Source organism: Piliocolobus tephrosceles, chromosome 20 (genome assembly GCF_002776525.5).
Source record: "Piliocolobus tephrosceles isolate RC106 chromosome 20, ASM277652v3, whole genome shotgun sequence".
Lineage (NCBI taxonomy): Eukaryota > Metazoa > Chordata > Mammalia > Primates > Cercopithecidae > Piliocolobus > Piliocolobus tephrosceles.
In genome coordinates this window covers 42,818,113-42,837,582 of record NC_045453.1, presented here as the reverse complement: position 1 = coordinate 42,837,582, position 19,470 = coordinate 42,818,113, and the positions used below count along the sequence as shown (strand labels likewise).

Genomic DNA, 19,470 nt, shown 5'->3' with positions numbered 1-19,470 from the left:
CCTCACTGATGTTCCTAATTCAATCACATGTCCCTTAACAGTGGGGATATGTTCTGAGAAATGCATTGTTAGGTGATTTTGTTCTTGTACCAACACCATAGAGTGTATTTACATAAACCTGGATGATATAGCCTATTGCTCCTAGGCTGCAAACCTGTACAGCACTTGACTGACTGTACTGAATACTGTGGCAATTGTAACACAGTGGTATTTGTATATTTAAACATATCTAAATACAGCAAAGGGACAGGAAAAATACGGTGTTAAAATCTTATGGGGCTGACTGTGGTGGCTCATGTGTATAATCCCAGCACTTTGGGAGATCAAGGTGGGAGGATCACTTGAGGCCAGGAGTTTGAGACCAGCCTGGGCAACATAGGGAAACTCTGTCTCTACAAAAAATAATAAAATTAGCTGAATGTGGTGGCATGCACCTGTAATCCTAGATACTGAGGAGGCTGAGGCAGGAGGATCATGTGAGCCTCAGAGTTTGAGGCTGCAGTGCACCATTGCACTCCAGCCTGGGCAACAGAGCCAGACCAAAAAAAAAGTTGCTCACTATCATATATGCCTTCCAACGCTGACAGAAATGTCATTTTGTGGCGCATGACTGTAACTTCTAGGGAAACAACCATCTTTGAAGTAAGTCCAGTGAGACTTATTTACCTCTTCATTGCTAACCTATTATAAGGTGCAGGCTGCATTATTGAGCTACTTTACTATAGCTGTATAATGAAACCAGGATGGATTTCATCCTGTCCCAGGATCTACCAAGAATCTGTCCTTTGAGGTCACTAGGCCTGGGTTCAAATCCTCATTCTGCTACTTCCTCACTGTGTGACCTTCGGCAAGATATTTAACCTCTCTGTCCATCCATTTCCTTATTTTCAAAAAGGAACTAGTATTTCCATGTAGGGCTTTCGTCCATGAGGATGAAACATGGTGAAGAATGGAAAGGTTTCTGCACATCACGGACATTCAGTGAATAGAAGCCATGCTAACTAGGAAATGATAGTTGATGTAGCCATGGATTGACTCTGATCTTAGCAAATCGCTTATCCTCTGACTTATGTACTCTAAAAGTAAAGTGACCCCAGAACCGACTGCCTCTTCCCAGCTCAGCAGGAGTTTTGCGAGGACGGGTGAACTGTGCTGTAATATTGTCAAACTTGGTTCTCTGTGGGAAGGAAACAGATGCAATGCATTGCTTCATCATTTTTTTCTCAGACTCTGGTCTCTGTGTTGTTATGTCAGCCCTCAGTGGTCAAATACATTTTTATTGAGATAAAAGTTTGCACATTTTGGAATCCAGAGGTGCTGCCTTAAGAGTCTAATTCCTGAAGATATTGAATCATTATGTTTAAAAATCCTCTAATTTTCTGCTACAATAGCTGGCTTTATTTTTACATCTCTTAATTGGTATCAGCTTTTCTCTCAGAGTTACAGAACCATGGAAACTTGGCATATGAAGGAACTTGGAAGTCATTGGAAGGGATACTCCTGCTTCTTTTTAAATCTTTGGGGTCTTCCGGAACATTAAGATTACAGTACCACAAAGCATGTCTCCTTGACCCAGATTATAAGAACAGTGGAATAGCCACGCTGCTGGCCACAGCATGACTCTCTCTTTAGGTACTGTGTAGATGGGCAGATGTCGTGGTGCTCAACGTATATTACTCGGTTCTGACCTCTTCAGTGCCAGCTGGCACAGTGCAGCTTCTAGCACCTGCCTTTCATTGCCCAAGGCCTTTTTCTGGGCATCACCTTGGACCTCCATGTGGCAGATTGGAAATGCTGGGGGATTATGTCCTCTTTCATCAGCTTCAACCAGTGTTAGACCAGGAGTAGCTGGATGAATACCCAAGCTTCCTCACCTCTTAGGTGTCCGAGATGCATGTCTGCACTGGTCCCCAGAGCTTTCCAGAGAGGTCAGTTTCTAGTTAGGGAAACCCAGTCTGAGACAGAGGGGATGCCCTTCTCCACACTTTCAGATTATTTGTGATAATATGGGAGTTTAAGGCTACTAACCTTATCGTTTCTTCATGAGGCTTTGAGATTTTTTTGCCTCTATTCATCACTATTCTTAATCATGAGAATCCACCATTCAGGTTATCGAGACTCCACAAATGCCTTGCTTCAACCTTGAATTATCTTTCATATTGTCCTCATAATTTGGGCTAAGCTGATACATGTAGAATTTTATATTTCAGGAGTCTGAAATTACTGTTTCTTTTCATTAGACTCCACATTCTTCCTCCATTTTGTTGGAAAAAAAATGTGGGGGCTCTCCTGGATGGTATGCATAAACTGTAATTCGATATCTTGCTAAATTTACACGTGGAAGCAGGGTCTGTGTTTGAGGAAGACCTCAGTTCATGAGCTACTGATATTATGTGCCTCATGTTAGCTTAGGTGAGGTGCCCACAGGCATTGTGATTTCCAGACACTTCCATGAGTCTCACTTTCTCCACCCATAAAGTGAGAATAATTAGTTCAACGCATACCTACTGAGCACCTACCCTGAGCCAGCAGTGATCAGGTGCTGGAGAGGCAATGTCCACACTCTCTCTTTCTTTCTTGAGCAGGGTTGTGAGGTTTGAATTCAGTAACAAAGGAGAAATCATTTGGGAAACTGAATCGCTGTGGAAGTAGAGGAGAGGGCAGGATGCCCTCTAGCTCTTCAGTGACCACTTCAGCCACTGTGTTGGTGTGGTTGGGTGCACCGTCTGGCCTTCTGTGAAGGCCACTGGGCCCGTGGGTTAGGCCCACGTCTTGTGTTTCGATCCATTTCCTACCCGCGGCAACTTTGGACACTCAAGAGGCAGCATTGCCTCAGGTCCCTTCTTCAGTGCCAAGCCCCTGGAAAGAGCCACTTTGGCAGCTTGGCTTGCTGTCTGTGTCTCTCCATGGCCCCATGATGCCAGGTCCCACCTGTCATGTTTCTGCCTTCATCTTACCTGATCTGTCCATGGAGTTCAAGGCTGTTGGCTACTCCTTCCGTCCGGAAATTCTCTTTCTGCTTACCTTCCACGACACCTGCTTTCCTTGCTCTTTTCCTTCCATTCATGATCCCTTCCTGAATCCTTTTGCTCTGTCTCCTCTCTGAAGAATATTGTGTGCTTCCATTCCTTCTCCCCAGTGCCCCCTCTTCTCCACCGGAAGACCCCATCCATACACGTGCCTCTCACCCTTCCCTGTTGCTGATGATTTCCCTGAGGTTTGCTGTGGCTCTGCTTTTCACCTCGAGGTTCCTCCACTCACATTTGCGTGGGTGGCATAGCTCCCTTTCCGTGCTCTGCAGACTCTTCAGACTCAGCGTGCCCCAAATAGGATGCACTGCACTGGCCGCTAAAGTGTGCTCTTTAGCCTGTGTTCTTTCTTCTGGCACCTCCACCCCCACAGTCATTGCAGCCCTGAGCCCTGTTACCTGCCCTCCCAACCTACTGTTTCCTAGTTCATGCCTTCATCTCTTGTTCATTGGAAACATGTTGTGTGGCACTCATGAATCTGTGCTTTGGGAATGGCAAATTATGTCTTCGCTTGATAACCCCCAGAAGCAGATTCTGAAGTATGTTCAATGGTGGGTGGTTCATTTGGGGGCTGGTTTCAGGAGATACTGGCAAGGGCTAGATCTCGATAGACTGGAGCCAGCTATTGACTCAGTGGAGCTGATTGTGTCCATCTCTTCTGAACCCCATTTTCAATGATGTCATGTGGGTAGCTAGGCATTGGCTACAATGGGAATATTGACACCACAGAAATTGGCCAGTGGCTACAAAACAGGGCTTTTCTTCCCCTTCGAAAGTTGGTTGTTAAACATTTCTCAGGATGTCACTGGGAGCAGGGAATTGAGACAGGGAAGGGGGAGCAGTTCATCAAGTGTGCTTTATCAAGAGAGTTACACAGTAGACAACTGGAGCTTGATCCCACTGGGAAGAATCTAGAATCCAGTTTAGAACACACACCTCAAAGTCATCCCACTGGTGTGGCGAGGAACCCATCAGGTAGCTAGAGGCAGGGTGGCAGGGAGTGCAGGCAGGGTTGAACAAGTGATGGCTGGTCGGGGCACCAGGCACACAGCGTCAGCAGAAGCTGAAACCCAGCTGTGAATGACTTGTGGTTATTGTCTTTGTCTCCCCAGAGCTTGACCTCATGGACCTCATAGGGGAAGACAGAAAGTGGATGATGGGGAGGAAGCTGATGCAGGTGAACGACACTCTGACTTCCGAAGATGCTGGACTCCGGAACGGCAAGAACTGCACCGAACCAGGTAACAGTGCTGGCTACTCACGGGCAGCAGCTGTCATTTTCTCTTGTGGCTAAGGAAGAGGCAGTTGCTGTGTGTTTTCTCAGAATATTAATCCAGAGAGCTTCTAAGGATGTTTAGGATGGGAGCCTAAGAAACTTTCAGGTGACATCCTGAGGGACTATTAAAGTGTGTTTTGACCTCTGTGTTCGTTTTCTACTGGAGCTGGGGCTGAGTCAGAGACAGTGACACACCTGATGCGGTACTGAGGTCGAATGTGGAGACTGGTGCTGCCAAGTGAGAAACTAAGGCAGGAGCAGGATGGGTGAGGATGTTTTGTGGTTACCTTTGCTTTGGTCGCTTGGGTCCTTTCTGGCTGGTTTTTAAACAGAAACCTTGACCTATCACAGTAGAGACACCGGGATTGGGCCAGATCCTCACCCACGATGTTGATCTTCTTGGAAGAGGTGGATTTTCACTTATTGTTTGTTAGATTTGATAACTATTGCACCATTCCCCGGAAAGATATATGGAGCATTTTGACTCTGAGGTTACTGAACTGAAAAAGAAAACAAACACAAAGCAGATCAAAGGGAACGAGGAGCTGTGAGAACCCAGCCCACCAAGCCTCAGGGATATGACAGGCACCCCTCTGGATGAATGAGGTCCCTGAAGGTTTAGACCGGAGTTGGTAAGCTTGTTCTGGAAAGGGCCAGATGGTAAACACTGTAGGCTTTGCAGGCCACACATTGCATCTGTAGTGTATTCTTAAACCAATTTTTTATAATGCTTTATCAATTTAAAAATCATTCTTAGCTCACAGGTTGTACCAAAACAGGCGGTGGGATGGAGTAGATCTGTAGCCATGTTTTGCCACTTTGACTTGGACCTCGAAGCCCTCTGGGGCTTTCTGTCCTTACCTGGTGGGGATTGACTTCATGTGTGCCACTGTCCAGGGCCCAGGAGCTCAGTGACATGCTGATCTTCCATCCAAAGGCCTGTCTCATCTTTAGTGTCAGCATGGAAGGATATAAACAATCTCCGCTGCAGCCCAAAGAACTATAGGTTGTTGAGTACAGAAGACATGTCAGAGAATTGCAGGTCTGCGATCTGTTGTGAAGATGGGTGGAAGTGCCCTTCCCACCATACTTAGACTCTTAACAATCAGCTTTCAAGCAAAGCTGAAAAGAATTCAAAATAGGTTATCTGTTCCATCTCCACCGCCAAAAAAATCTTGCATAGTCTGTGTTCCTCAAGCTGGGGAATCCAAAAGTCACTGTGGCTGTTGTTCCATGCTCACAAGGAACATTTTTCACTTGAAAGTGAAGCAGCACAAGGGCAGCTACGTGAGCTAGAAATGAAAATGGGTATGAAGGGGTCAGATGCCCCACTGAGGGACTGAGCCATGTGTAGCCTAAAAAACAGAGATTTCCAAGGGCTAGCCTGAAAAGGCATGGCAGGGAAGGCACAGGTTCTGTGCCAAGAACAGATCTGGTCCTGTAGTCAGTTTTCAACATCTTTGTCCAACTAATAAGCTGATTAGTATTAATCAGCTAATAGTATTAGAAAGCCCAGTTGTCACTCCTGATATGGAAAAGAATGGAATCAGACAGGACATGGTGACCAGCTCTGAGCATTAGGTTCAGCCATATGCAGACCCAGCAAGGATGAGGGAATTCTGTTCCCTGTTGCTGGGGTGTGTTTTGGGGGCAGGTGATTGGTCTCCCTGTGAGTGGCATTGCTCTCTGTATTGGGAAATGCCTTTCTCAGAGTGACAGATGTAGAAGCATAAAGCGCATTAAAAGTCATTCCAAGAGAGGAAATGACTCAGCCTCACAGACAGAAAAGAAAATGTCTAGGTAGATAAAAAGAACGCAAACCCACGACCTGCCCGTGTTGGCAGGGGGCACACAGGGAAAGGGAAGAGAGGAAAGGCTTCAGGAGAAACTTGGGAGGAAGCAAAAGCAAGCTGAGTCATGTTGCAAAGAGCAGGTCCAAAGGGAATATGGAACCAGGAGGGACAATCTTGATTTCCTTACCTACAGACCAAAAGGACTGGGCTTGGTTTCCGGGGCCCTTGATTCAGAACCAAATTCCACAGGGAAGATGATCATGCCCGAAACAGAAGTTCTGTTCAAATCCTAACACATCAAGGGCTGGCTCAGAGCCCACGTGCTTCATGAAGCTCGCTTGGACCACCCCAGACTGCAGCATTCTTTTCTGACTACTGCTGGTATAAAATGTCTCCACGTGCTGTTAAATGTGGACATTCAATGGCAATTTCAATTCAAATGAATTCAAACCAACTAAAATTAAATATTCAGATTCTCAGTTGCACCAACTACATGTCAAATACCCGATAGTTGGATCACAGATGACAGCACAGGTCCCAGAACATTTCCATCATCACAGAAAGAGCTATTGGACAGGGTGGTCAGAACTTGCAGTTGTCTTTGGACGTATCTCCTGTCTTTCCAGCCCAATTGCAAACATCTCAAGGGTGTAGAGCAAATATGTAAATCTGAGGGCCTTATCTCTAACCGAGGTCTTAGAGTCACACTCACCTGAAGCTGTGAACTTTGGCCAAATAGCCAGGTTCTCTGAGTCTCTGTGTGCTTCTCTGGAAGTTGACATAATCATTCTGACCTTTCATGATTGCTGTGAGAATTAGTAATAAAGTGTGAACAGCTTAGTGTCCTGGGTTTGATGGCACCATAGTAGGAGTGTATTCGTGAATTTCCCACCTTCTGTCCTGGGGCATCATTATGGGTGGGGCACAGTGCAAGATTCCTAGAGCAATATTCTCCAGCTACTCCCTGCAAGAGCAAGTCTGTCAACAGGACACACCGCAGGTAGCCCAGGTCTGAACAGATCGTCATCTAGACAGGAGGCTTCAGTACCATCTACCCATGTAGGCAAGCCCTGAAGACCTCAGGCATGGCAATGAGTGCCATCACCTCTGCTGCATCGACTATTTCTAACAACAGGATCAGAACATTGCCATAGACACCTGTGAGCCCTGGTTACCTCCATGCCCTTACCAGAATGCTGTCGAAGATGGCTTCTCGGTCTGGACTGGAAGGATATTTTATGATAAAAGTTGAGAGCCAAAGCACCCATAAGGTCCTGATCTAGAAGCATCATTTTAATAATATTCATCTTCTCTACCTCTAACTTGTTGTTAGGTGAAATGATTGAGCAGGAGTGAGGTGAGGACAGGTTCAATCTAAAACATTGTTCAGTTTTCCTTAAGAGGCCCTGGGCACGATGAATATTACTTGTGCCGGTTAAACATAGTGCTGTCTGCCCTCGAAAATCTTAAATAGAGAGGCTAGGAAGTGAGCCCTGTGGTTCCTGGACTCTCTCCCTTTCTATTTGTGATGATGTCAGCGGCAACAGTACGCTTAGCAGAGCCTGCGGAGCAGGCTTCCCTCTGTGCTTGGAGGAGTGAGTGAGTGCATAGGGACTTGAGTGTTTGGGGTGCAGTGTGTGTCCTGGCTGTCTTGAGTTATGGTGGCCAGGTCACAGGCAGGAGTTAATTTAGCGTTTGTCATCAAGTACACCCAGCTGCCACTTGTGATGTCATGGGGCTTCTCGGACTGTGCTGTCAGAAACCCTGGCTTTAGATGCTGTTAGAGGAAGGCTGTAGATTCGGAGACTGGAGACAGAGTTACCTCTATTCTGGTTATATTCCCTGTTGGGGTGTAAGGCTGGTTTGCCTCTCAGATGACCATTTCCTCACCTATAAAATAGATCTTCAACTACATTTATCCCTGCCCTTGCACAAATCCACTTATTCCAAGAAATTTCAAGAATAGAAATTCAAGAAAACTTCTTCCCCTAGACACTCTCCCATTTCCCTTAATAACTGCTGTGTTTGCAGAATTTCATGCCATACCTCAAGCCTTCCTCTACTCCCTCTCCCCTCCTCCCCTTCCCTCTCCCCTGCCTTCTCCCTTTCTCTCTGTCTGAAAACCAGGAGCACAGAGTGCCCAGTTTTGGTGCCAGAGAAAGCCCAGGGTGCTATCTTCTTATGACAGCTGCTACTTTAAGGATATATTACTTTATACATTTTCTGCTTTCAAAAAAATGACACTGGGTGCTGTGACTCATGCCTATAATCCCGCACTTTGAGAGCCCAAGGCGGGTGGATTACTTGAGGTCAGGAGTTCGAGACCAGCCTCAGCAACATGGTGAAACCCCCGTCTCTATAAAATATACAAAAGTTAGCCAGGTGTGGTGGCGTGAGTCTGTGGTCCGAGCTACTTGAGGGGTTGAGATGGAAGGATCGATTGAGCTTGGGAGATGGAGGTTGCAGTGAGCTGACATCACACCTCTACACTCCAGCCTAGGTGACAGAATGAGACCCTGTCTTAAAAAAAAAAAAAAAAAAAAAAGGCATTTTTCCTTTGCCCCTTGAAGACCCAATTTTGGTGGAAATCTGTGATTTTTTTTTTTTTTTTTTTTACCTTCAGAACTGCATGAACAAGACTGACCTCCGGGCTCCAACTTTTCTTTGCAATTGTTCCAGCTCTCTGTGAATTTTTAAGGTTGTTTTCTTAGCCTGACACTGCCGATTTCATCTGAAGCCTGGAAACATTTTTTTTTTTTTCTTTTGGCAAGTAACACTTGAACTTGTTTACTCAGATGACCTATTAAGAGAAATTTAACTTTGAATAAATTTGATCCACTGAAAATTAAGTTAGCTAAATGTAGTATTGAAGATGGTAGACAACTGTAGCAGAAATGAATTCTTTGTAATATTTATTTGTACACTTCACAGAATTTTATTTATTCTGCACTTTGCAGTCTGTCTCCAGAAAAATATATCATCTTTTGGTTTTTGGTTCTTTGATATTTTAAGGAAATGAGCTTTTCCTCAGAGTGCTTTTTTCAAATAAACTTTGGAAGAAGGAAAATATTTAAAATGATGGCCTTTGGTGTGGGCTTCACTGCGAAATCACTGGATTTCCCTTGATAAAGGATCATCCCACTCTGTCTGGCTTAGCTGGGCCTAAGGCCTCAGAAGGTGAAGAGGACGCTTGGCCTGTGTTCCAAGACCAAAGTCAGGCTGGCAGGGCACTGCCCTGTGGGGATGGTCAGGAGCGCCTACAGGTCAGGTGTGGACTGGAATGGCCAGAAGCCCACGTTTAACAGTTAAATGTGAGCTTCATCAATGAGGGAAACCAGGAAGTCTATGTGAGAGAAGCAACAGGAGGGGAGGTTCAAAGGGTGCTTGTGGTCCATAAACAAGAATTGGAGCCCAGGCACAGACCAACAAGCAGAAAATATGTTCATGGTACTGGCCATGAACAGTGTCAGGATCCTGCTGTTTGGGGTTTGAACTGTAACATCTGAGTGGGCTAGTTTAAAATCACAGGGCTGGACATGACCAGTCTACAAAGCATGATAGAGCCAACATTCTCATCTTTTACATGAAAAAAACAAGAACCAGAGGGGATAAACAGCCTGCCCAAGGTCACAGGGCTTGTCAGAAGTGAAGTAGGGCCACCCAACACCCGTGCAGTGCTCAATACCCGTTAATAATTGAATAGAAAATCTGAGGTCTGCACAATCTAGAGTAGCACTGTCCAATAGGAACATAATGTGACCTACAGTGTAATTTTAAATTTTCTATTGGCTACATTACGAAAGTACGAAGAAACAGGTGAAATTAATTTTAATAATATATTTTATTTAACCAAATGTTTCCAAAATACTAGAAGTGACAAATTGCATTCGGGTTAGTGTGGTTATTGCTGGGTTTGAACCCAAGAAAGAATTAAGTTTAAAGATTTAACATTCATCTGGACATTATTTCACTAGCTCACATAACTTGAACTTCTTTCTGAAGTTGTAATTCTCATAATGATTCAAATCATAGTTGTTGACATTCTTAAGTGGAACAGATTTGGAACTAATGTGATCTGCTTTTTAATTTGTATCAAATTGTTTACTGAATTACTTAGATAGGGTAATAATAGCTGCTGTAACAGAGAAGTCCTCCAGATTTCCATGTTAATGCAAGAGAAGTTTATTTCTTTCTCATGGAATGTTCTAGTCTATAGTTGCACCTGTTGCAAGAAGGAGTCTATGGACTCCAGATCCTTCTATCTTTAGGCTTTTCCCTCCTCAAGTTGGCTTCCAAGGTTGCTGGGCTTCTTTGCATTAAGAGGAAAGAGCATGGAGGATTTGGGGTAGCAGGGTTTTAGGGACTAGATGCTCACTGATGCTCACATTCCATTGGCAGAGCTCAGTCACGTGACAACTTCTGACCTCAAGGGAGGCTGGGCCATGTACATTAGTGGAATGTAGAAAGCAGAAGAGGAAACAGGTTTGGTGAACTGCTAGCTAGTCTCTGCTACATTAATTTTCCCCAAACTTGTTTCTTTTGAAAAAGCAAATTTCCCAATTTTTCTTTATGCTTATACCATTTTCAAAAGCCAAATACCACCATTATAGAAAAATCATAATCCAAATTTATGTCTGCCAAGGCTGGCTATAGCTCTTGCTGTAATCTTCATAATTCTTGCCTCATCAAGTGAAACAATTTGATTCTCTTTTTACCTTGTGGGGGTCATCAGTGAGGTAGAAATTGTCCCAGTGGTGCCATTTGCAAATTGCGTCTTTTCTTTGGTAATGAAAGAACCCTGGGTGAAATAATGAATACTTTTGTATAGATGAAGTCATTTGGCAATTGTGTGGAAAGAGCTTGGGTTCTGGAGTAAATCCTAAATCCCAATTCCATCACTTTCGACCTATGTGATGGCAAGTGGCTTCTTAAGCTCTTTGGACGTCATTTCCACCCTCTGGTAAAATGCAAATTAAGATGCCTTCTTGCCAGGCTTGTGGTAATCATTCAGCGAAGTAAGCTTTGCAGAGCAGCTGCGCCCTCAATCGTAATATGTGCTTAACAAATTGTAGCCACATTATCTTTGCTACCAGAAATACAGTGGAAGGTAGACAGATGGAGATCATTTATGGGGACTTTACCTCTCTTTAGGCACGTTAGAACTCTGTGGAATTAAGATTGTTTTAATGATGAAGAGATTATTTAGTGTCATTCAGCAGCAATACCACATTCTTACAGGTTGGGCTGCGTGTAGGAGACATCCAGTGGTATTAACTACAAGGCTTCTGACTAATAAGTTTCTGGCCTAAGAGTCCACTATGTCAACAAACAGGATGAAATAGGGAGTAGAGGATTTTCTACCTTATACTAATGAAGAGTTTAAAAGTCTCAGGCTCTAGGAGAAAGGGCCAGACACTATTTGTTTTTTCTAGCTTTGACATCCCTTTAGGGCATTTTTTTAAACACTGTTCTTTAAAAGCAGCCCAGGCAGCCTAATTTGGTGAGTGGTGTCTGGAATCTTTCTGATACACAGGTAAAGGATGATAAAGCTCTGCTCTTAGATGCAGAGATTTTGTGGATCTATTTGTAAAGTACCGTAGACATTTCAAAGCATTTTCACATTCATTAGCTCACTGGAACACATTTGGCCCTTGGAACAAATACCTCAAGGTCAGGAAAAATGGTATTATGATGCCCAGTTGATTGATTAGTTAGTCTGAGAGCAAAGCTAGTTGAGTTAAAGAATTGAGAATTCAGTCATAAATGCAAAAACAAGCATGGTGATTATTGTTTCTAGTGGCTTCTAAACCCTTTTCCTCTAAGCCAGGGCTCAACAAACAAGAGCCCTTGGCCACAGGGGGCCTGTCGACTGTCTTTGTGAATAAAGTTTTATTTTAACACAGCCACACACATCCATTTATGTGTTTCTGTGGCAGCTTTTGCTCTATGAAGGCTGAGTTGAGTAGTTGCAACACAGACCACAGGGTTTGGAAAGCATGAAATATTTATTCTTGGTCCTTTACAGAAATGTTTGCTGCTGCCCCTGGTTCCAGGCTCTGTGACAGTTGCCTCATGTGCTCTGCAGGGGAGGTTGAGGCAGGGATGACATTTCCAAGGTCCTCTCTGCTTTCCCTGATCCTTCCCCCGGGTAGTGCCTGTGCCATATTGCATATTTTTAATGTCATCCATGGGCTGGGGGGGTCTGTGATTCAGGTACTGTCTCCTCCTCCTGCCCCTACCCACTTTCTCACAATCAAAAAACTCCAATATTTTTCCTTTCATATGTTAGGGATCTGTTTAAAATTTTATTTGAAGAGTAAAATTTTACCTCCTAAAAGAGCTTGAAACCACAGGCCTGGAATACCCCTTGCTCCAGAGCATCCGGGTCTCCAGACCACATGTCTAGTACTCATTCTACCTTGGAATTGCTTTCCTCTGGGGTTCCACAGTAAAGCAGCCACTTAGGGCTGTACACCCGTACTCCTGGCTTGTTCTGCACGAGGACAGTTTCCCCAGGGCTCATCTCACAGGCACCCCCGGAGCAGTGAGCAATGCACTCAACCTCAACTGTGTATAGAGGCCATCGGTATTATAGTGGGGTGCTGGGAACACCCACCTTGGGGCAGTGGAGAGCCTGCAAGGGAAGTCCCCTCCTGGTCCCAATACACCTCTTGGCTGCACTGTGGCCTGTGACAGTGATAAGCCACATAGTGCTGCTTCCTCCTGGCCTAGGAGCACATGTGGTCTTGCATGTCTCAAGCCCTCGGGGTTCACTCCGCCCCACCTGGCTCCCCACTCCTCAGTCATTTCTGGAGCAGCAGTGTGCCCGGGGGACTTGGGGCTCTTTTCTTCAATCTCTTACTGAGATTGTTACACAGATAATCTCATTTTGCAGATGAAGCTTCAGGTTTAGAGACACGAGAGGCATCTCCGGGGTTCCCTGCTAGTTGGCACTGGGGCAAGGACCAGGACTCTGAGGTTGCCTGTCTCCCAAAGCCTTGTTTGTGTGTGGTCAGCCTTAGGTCACATAATCTGGGTTGCCAGGTGGGCTCTATTCTGCCCCCATCTAAGTGCTCTCAGATGTCTTAGGACCAGCAGCAGCAGCAGCAACAGCAGCACCTGGGTGCCTGTTATAAATGCTCATTCTTGAGCTGCACCTGCGCCCTACTGGATTGGAACCTCTGAAAGGCAGACCCAGCCATCTGGGTTGTAACAAGCCCTCCAGGGGCTTGTGAGGCACACTCAAGTGTGAGGACCCCTGGCTTAGCTCATTGGAGGCACCTGTGGGGATTTTAAACCCAGGTCCACCCCAGGCCAGGAAAATCTCAGCCTCTGGAACTGGGAAGCAGGTGTCAGAGGTTTTCAAGCTTCCAGGGAGTTATGGTCTGAGTGTGTCCCCCCAGTATTCATTTGTTGAAATTCTAACCCCCAAGGTGATAGTGTTAGAAGGTAGAGCTTTTGGGGGGTCGATTAGGTCATGAGATCAGTCCCCTCAGGAATGGGATTTAGTGTTCTTATAAAGGAGGCCTGAGAGAAGGCCCTCACCCCTTCCACCGTGTGAAGCTAGAGCGAGAAAGTGTCATCTATGAACCAGAATGCAGGCCCTCCACCAGTCACCAAGCCTGCCGGCATCTTGATCTTGGACTTCCCAGCCTTCAGAGCTGTGAGAAATAAATCTCTGTTGTTTATAAGCCACCCGGTCGATGGTGTTCTGTTATAGCAGCCTGAACAGCAGGTGAGAATGCTGGCCTGCGACCCACCTCTGTGCATGGGCGGTCTCTGTCAAGCTGGCTCAGGGGAGAATAGCTGGGCTTGCAAGGCCTAGAGTCTTCAACAAGCTGGCAAACAGATGAATAAAGGGAGACCTCCAGCCACGTGTAAGATACCAAACTTGTCTTCCAGCAGGGTCCATGTGTGTTCAGCACTCCTCCCAAGCCCTGTGAATATTTGTTTTTTTACTCTGTCTTGGAGACCACAGGTTTTGTTTCTAAGCTTTCTTGCCCTGGGAAACACCAGGGTGTGTTTCACCCTAGCTGCATTTTAAAATCACTTTGTATCAAAGTTGAGAGGGAATGTTCCTGCCTTGTCCTATTTGTGGGTCTAATCTTTCCGTCTGGTCCTCAGTTGCCTCAGCATTTGCCACTCCCACCCACTCAGAAGCCAGGGCTGGCCGAGGTACAGGGCAAGGTGCCCATGGGACTGAGGGCAGGGCCTTGGGGCGCATCTCCCGGCTGCTCTCTGACACTCCCAGGTCTGGGTGGACTCTGGTGCTTTGGGGTGGAATGAGGCCCAGGAAGGCCCAGGTAGGCCTGGTCTCTCTCCCCAAAGGCTCTCCCAGCCTGACAAGTTTCTTAGCAGGCTCCATGAACAATGAGGGTGGCCTGGCTAGGGCTGTGAAGGTCAGGGATGGTCTGAGCTACTCCAGTGAGTGCACTTTGGTTTGGACAGAGGCACCGAGCACAGTCTATCCCTGGCTAGTGGGCCAGCGCCATGTCTCAGTTTGTGTGCCTTGGGGTAGGCCCCACTGAGGCCTAGGACTGTGCTCACATGCCACCTGGAGAGTAAGTTTAAATAGGTACGTGTCTAGGCTATGCTACGGGCGCTTCTGAGGTTCCTGATAGAGTGTGAATCCCATTTTGCTTGGCTGAAATGTCTGTAATAGAACAATAAAATCCTTGAATTAAAGATTAGCAGTCTCGTTTAGAAGCTGACTCAGAACAAAATGGATTTGGGCCCAGCCCAGTGGCTCATCCATCCCTGTCAAAACCTTTGTGCCAGGAGCTCAGCCTGGCTCCCCAGCCCTGGGCCTGCAGGAGACCTCAGGGCCCACTCAGTGTCCACGTTGTTGGGATCAGGGACACTGGTATGGAAGAAAAAAAAAAAAAAAGGCGACAAGCTGCAGACCCTGGGACAGGCCATCCTGGAAGGAGCAAAGGACTGGGTCCAAAGAGCAGGCTGGACTGTGACCTCAGTTGATAAATGGGAACTCACAGTACCCACCCTGTCTTGGGGTCGTGAGGAAACCTTCCAGACAGAGAAGGAGAGGCCACATTTTGTAATTGTAGGTACTTCTGAGCAGAGTGAGAGATGTAGGGCCTGGGCACCACAGGCCCGGGGAGGACCCATGGGCTAGGGGACCCTGGACTGGCCACGTAATCTCTTAAAGCCTTGGTTTCCTTCCCTGAGAAGTGGGGATCATTCATGGGTCGGTGGAATAAAGCGTGTTAAGTCTTTAACACACAGCCAGTGCTCGGTCCCTGAGTGGGTGTCCATTTTCCAGGCACCCACTTTGCGACAGTCCTGAGGAGTCCTGCAAACAGAGTCTCAGTTTGTCACATTTAGGAGATTGTGGTTATTATTCATGCTGCTGATTCCTTTCTCTGGTTTTTAGGACATGGGAGTTTTCTACCATGGGAGGCAGGTAAAATGAATCTGACAGGCACTAATACTACAAAAACCCAGGCGGGAAGTATAGTCTTAGTTGTCAAAGCATAGGAGCCAGTCACAGGAGCAGCCTGTCAGTATCAAGATGAGCCTCCCCGTGGAGCTTTTCCTGGGGAATGGGAATTCCACTTCTGCTGAAATCTTGTTGACTTGCCCTGGACACATTTATAGAAAAATCACGGATGATGGGGGTTTTGGTCTTTAGGCCGAGTATGCAGGGTGGGTGTGTAGAATGGATAGCAGTGGTCATAGGGATGAGGTGGAGAGGCAGAAGCAGGTGGAAGAGGAGGGCTTGATCTGCACTTGATTCTGACCTTTTTGTCATAGTTTACTCGGGCTGCTAAAACAAAATGCCATAGACTGAATGTTATTTAAACAACAGAAATTTATTTCTTACAGTTCTGGTAGCTGGAAGTCCAAAGCCAAGGCACTGGCAAATTCAGTGTCTGGTGAGGACCTGTTTCCTGGTTCCTAGTTAGTGCCGTCTCACTCTATCCTCACACTGAGGAAGGGGCAAGGGAGCCCTTTGGAGTCTCTTTTATAGACTTAGGAATCCTATTCCTAATCACCTTGCCAAAGGTCCTACCCCCTGCCTTGGGGGTTGGGAATTTAACATGAGAATTTAGAGGGAACATAAGCATAAAGACCATAGCACTCTTGCATCCGTAGGACCATAGAGGTGGGAGGCTGCCCTTTGGACAATGTATTTCCACATTCCAGCAACACAGTTTCCCCACTGCCTGCTCCATTTTAACCCAAATACTAGGGCAATTTATTAAATTGAGTTATTTGATACTGACTTTAAAGGAAGGAAAGTTGTAATGCAGCTGCACCTCCCCACTGTCAGCCATTTTTACCCAGTTGCCCTGCTTTCATGCAGGACATTGACTCCTTTGTGGAATCATTTTGTGTCTGTGGCTCGGAAAAGGATGTTTCCTGGCTGGGCACAGTGGCTCGTGTCTGAAATCCCAGCACTTTGGGAGGCTGAGGCGGGTGGATCACCTGAGGTCAGGAGTTCAAGACCAGTCTGGCCAACATGGTGAAATCCCATCTCTACTAAAAATACAAAAATTAGCTGGGTGTGGTGGCGGGTGCCTATAATCCCAGCTACTTGGGAGGCTGAGGTATGAGAATCGCTTGAACCCTGGAGGTGGAGATTGCAGTGAGCTGAGATGGCGCCATGCACTCCAGCCTGAGCGACAAAAATGAAACTTCATCAAAAAAAAAAAAAAAAAAAAAAAAAAAAAAAGGATATTTCCTTTAAGGATGCCCAAGCAACATTACTTGGTGCTTGGCTCTGCTTAGTGGTTCTCAGGGGGACAGAATTCCTCAGTAATTCCCATTATAAATATAGAATTATCGTCCCATCAGTGCCACAGTTTGATGTGCTGTTTATTTAAAATTTTGCTTCCTCTGTCTCCTCATTCAGTCTCAAGAATCTTGCCTTTAGGTCCAGTGGTCCCTTGGTATCCACAGGGGATTTGTTCTAGGACACCCCTCCACCTCGGATATCAGAATGCACGGATCCTCAAGTCCCTAATATAAAATGGCATAGCATTTGTGCGTAACGTATGCACGTCCTCCCATATACTTTAAATCGTCTCTAGGTTGCTTATAATACCTAATACCTAATACAATGCCTATACACCACTTCATTTACATGGATTCAGTGTAGCACTTGGGAAGTGGCAAATTTAAGTTTTGCTTTTTGGAACTTTGTGGAAATTTTTTTCCAATTTTTTTTTTTAACAGAAAACTCTAGCATTTATTCATAAAATCTATAAATGGAAATCAAACCATTTTAAGTGATTACTCTAGCCAAAATTACTTTTAGTCAATAAACACTTTTTTTTCTTTAAAGAAGAAATTTAATTGTATTTTATTTTAAGTTCTGGAGTACGTGTGTAGGATATGCAAGTTTGTGCCATGGTGGTTTGCTGCACCTGTCAACCCATCACCTAGGTATTAAGTCCCATGCATTAGCTATTTATCCTGATGATCTTTCTCCTCCTTCCCACCAACAGGCCCCAGTGTGTGTTGTTCCCTTCCTGGTTTCTTGTGTTCTCATTGTTCAGCTCCCACTTATATGCGAGAACATGCAGTGTTTGGTTTTCTGTTCTTGCGTTAGTTTGCTGAGGATAATGGCTTCCAGCTCCATTCATATCCATGCAAAGGACACGATCTCATTCCTTTTTATGGCTGCATAGTATTCCATGGTGTACATGTACCACATTTGCTTTATCCAGCCTGTCACTGATTGGCATTTGGATTGATTCCATGTCTTTGCTATTGTGAATAATACTGCAATGAACATATGCATGCATGTGTCTTTATTGTAGAATGATGTATATTCCTTTGGGTATATGCCTAGTAATGGGATTGCTGGGTCAAATGGTATTTCTGTTTTTAGGTATTTGAGGTACTGTCACACTGTCTTCCACAATGGTTGAACTAATTTACATTCCCACCAACAATGTGGAAGTGTTTCTATTTCTCCATAGCCTTGCCAGCATCTATTTTAACAATAAATAGCTGTTGTTTCTGAACTTTTTGATAATTGCCATTCTGACTGACTTGAGATTGTATCTCACTGTAGTTTTTATTTGCATTTCTCTAACGATCAGTAATGTTGAGCTTTTGTTCATATGTTTGTTGGCTGCACAAATGTCTTCTTTTGAGAAGTGTCTGTGTCCCTTGCCCAATTTTTAATGGGGTTGTTTTTTTCTTGTAAAATTTTTTAAGTTCCTTGTAGCTTCTGGATGTTAGAATCATTTCCTGAGACTTCGCTGATGTTGCTTGTCAGCTTAAGAAGCTTTTGGGCTGAGTCCATGGGGTTTTCTAGATATAGGTTCATGTAATCTGCAAACAGAGACAGTTTGACTTCCTCTTCTCCTATTCGAATACCCTCTATTTCTTCCTCTTTGCCCTGGCCAGAACTTCCAATACTATGTTGAATAGGGGTGGTGAGACAGGGTATCCTTGCTTTGTGCCAGTTTTTAAGGGGAATGCTTCCAGTTTTGGCCCATTCAGTATGAATGCCCATTCAGGCTGTGGGTTTGTCATAAATGGCTCTTATTATTTTAAGGCATGTTCCATCAATACCTAGTTTATTGAGAGTTTTTAACATGAAGGGATGCTGAATTTTATTGAAGGTCTTTTCTGTGTCTATTGAGGTAATCATGTGGTTTCTGACTTTTTTTCTGTTTATGTGATGAATTACATTTATTGATTTGCATATGTTGAACCAGCCTTGCATCAGGGATGAAGCTGAATTGATCGTGGTGGATAAACTTTTTAATGTGCTGCTGGATTCAGTTTGCCAGTATTTTATTGAGGATTTTTGCATCGATGTTCATCAGGGATATTGGCCTGAAGTTTTTTTTGTTGTTGTTGTATCTTTGCCAGGTTTTGGTATCAGGATGATGCTGGCCTCATAGAATGAGTTAGGGAGAAGTCCCTCCTTCTCAATAGTTTGGAATAGTTTCCAAAGAAATGGTACCAGTTCCTCTTAGTACCTCTGGTAGAATTCAGCTATAAATCTGTCTGGTCCTGGGCTTTTTTTGGTTGGTAGGCTATTCATTACTGTCTCAATTTCAGAACTTGTTATTGGTCTATTCAGGGATTCAAATTATTCCTGGTTCAATCTTGGGATGGTGTATGTGTCCAACAATTTATCAATTTCTTCTAGATTTTCTAGTTTATTTACATAGAAGTGTTTATAGTATTCTCTGACAGTTGTTTGTATTTCTGTGGGGTTAGTGGTGATATTCCCATTACTTTTTATTGTGTCTGTTTGATTCTTCTCTCTTTTCTTTATTAGTCTAGTTAGTGGCCTTTTTTATTTTTATTTTTTCAAAAAAAAAAAAAAGAACAGCTCCTGGATTCATGGATTTTTTGAAGGATTTCTCATGTCTCTGTCTCCTTCAGT

The 19,470-nt window shown here is 44.9% G+C and overlaps 1 protein-coding gene across 4 annotated transcripts in view; it reads left to right on the top strand.

Annotated features, from left to right (window-relative positions):
- The window catches only part of SLC24A3 (solute carrier family 24 member 3), a 498,810-nt gene that overhangs the window by 60,140 nt on the left and 419,200 nt on the right, over positions 1 to 19,470 (top strand). For all 4 annotated transcript variants that reach the window (XM_023217772.3, XM_023217771.2, XM_023217770.2 and 1 more), the window contains exon 2: positions 4,142 to 4,270. In XM_023217772.3, the coding sequence (XP_023073540.2) occupies positions 4,142 to 4,270 (129 nt within the window). The remainder of the gene's footprint in view (positions 1 to 4,141; positions 4,271 to 19,470) is intronic.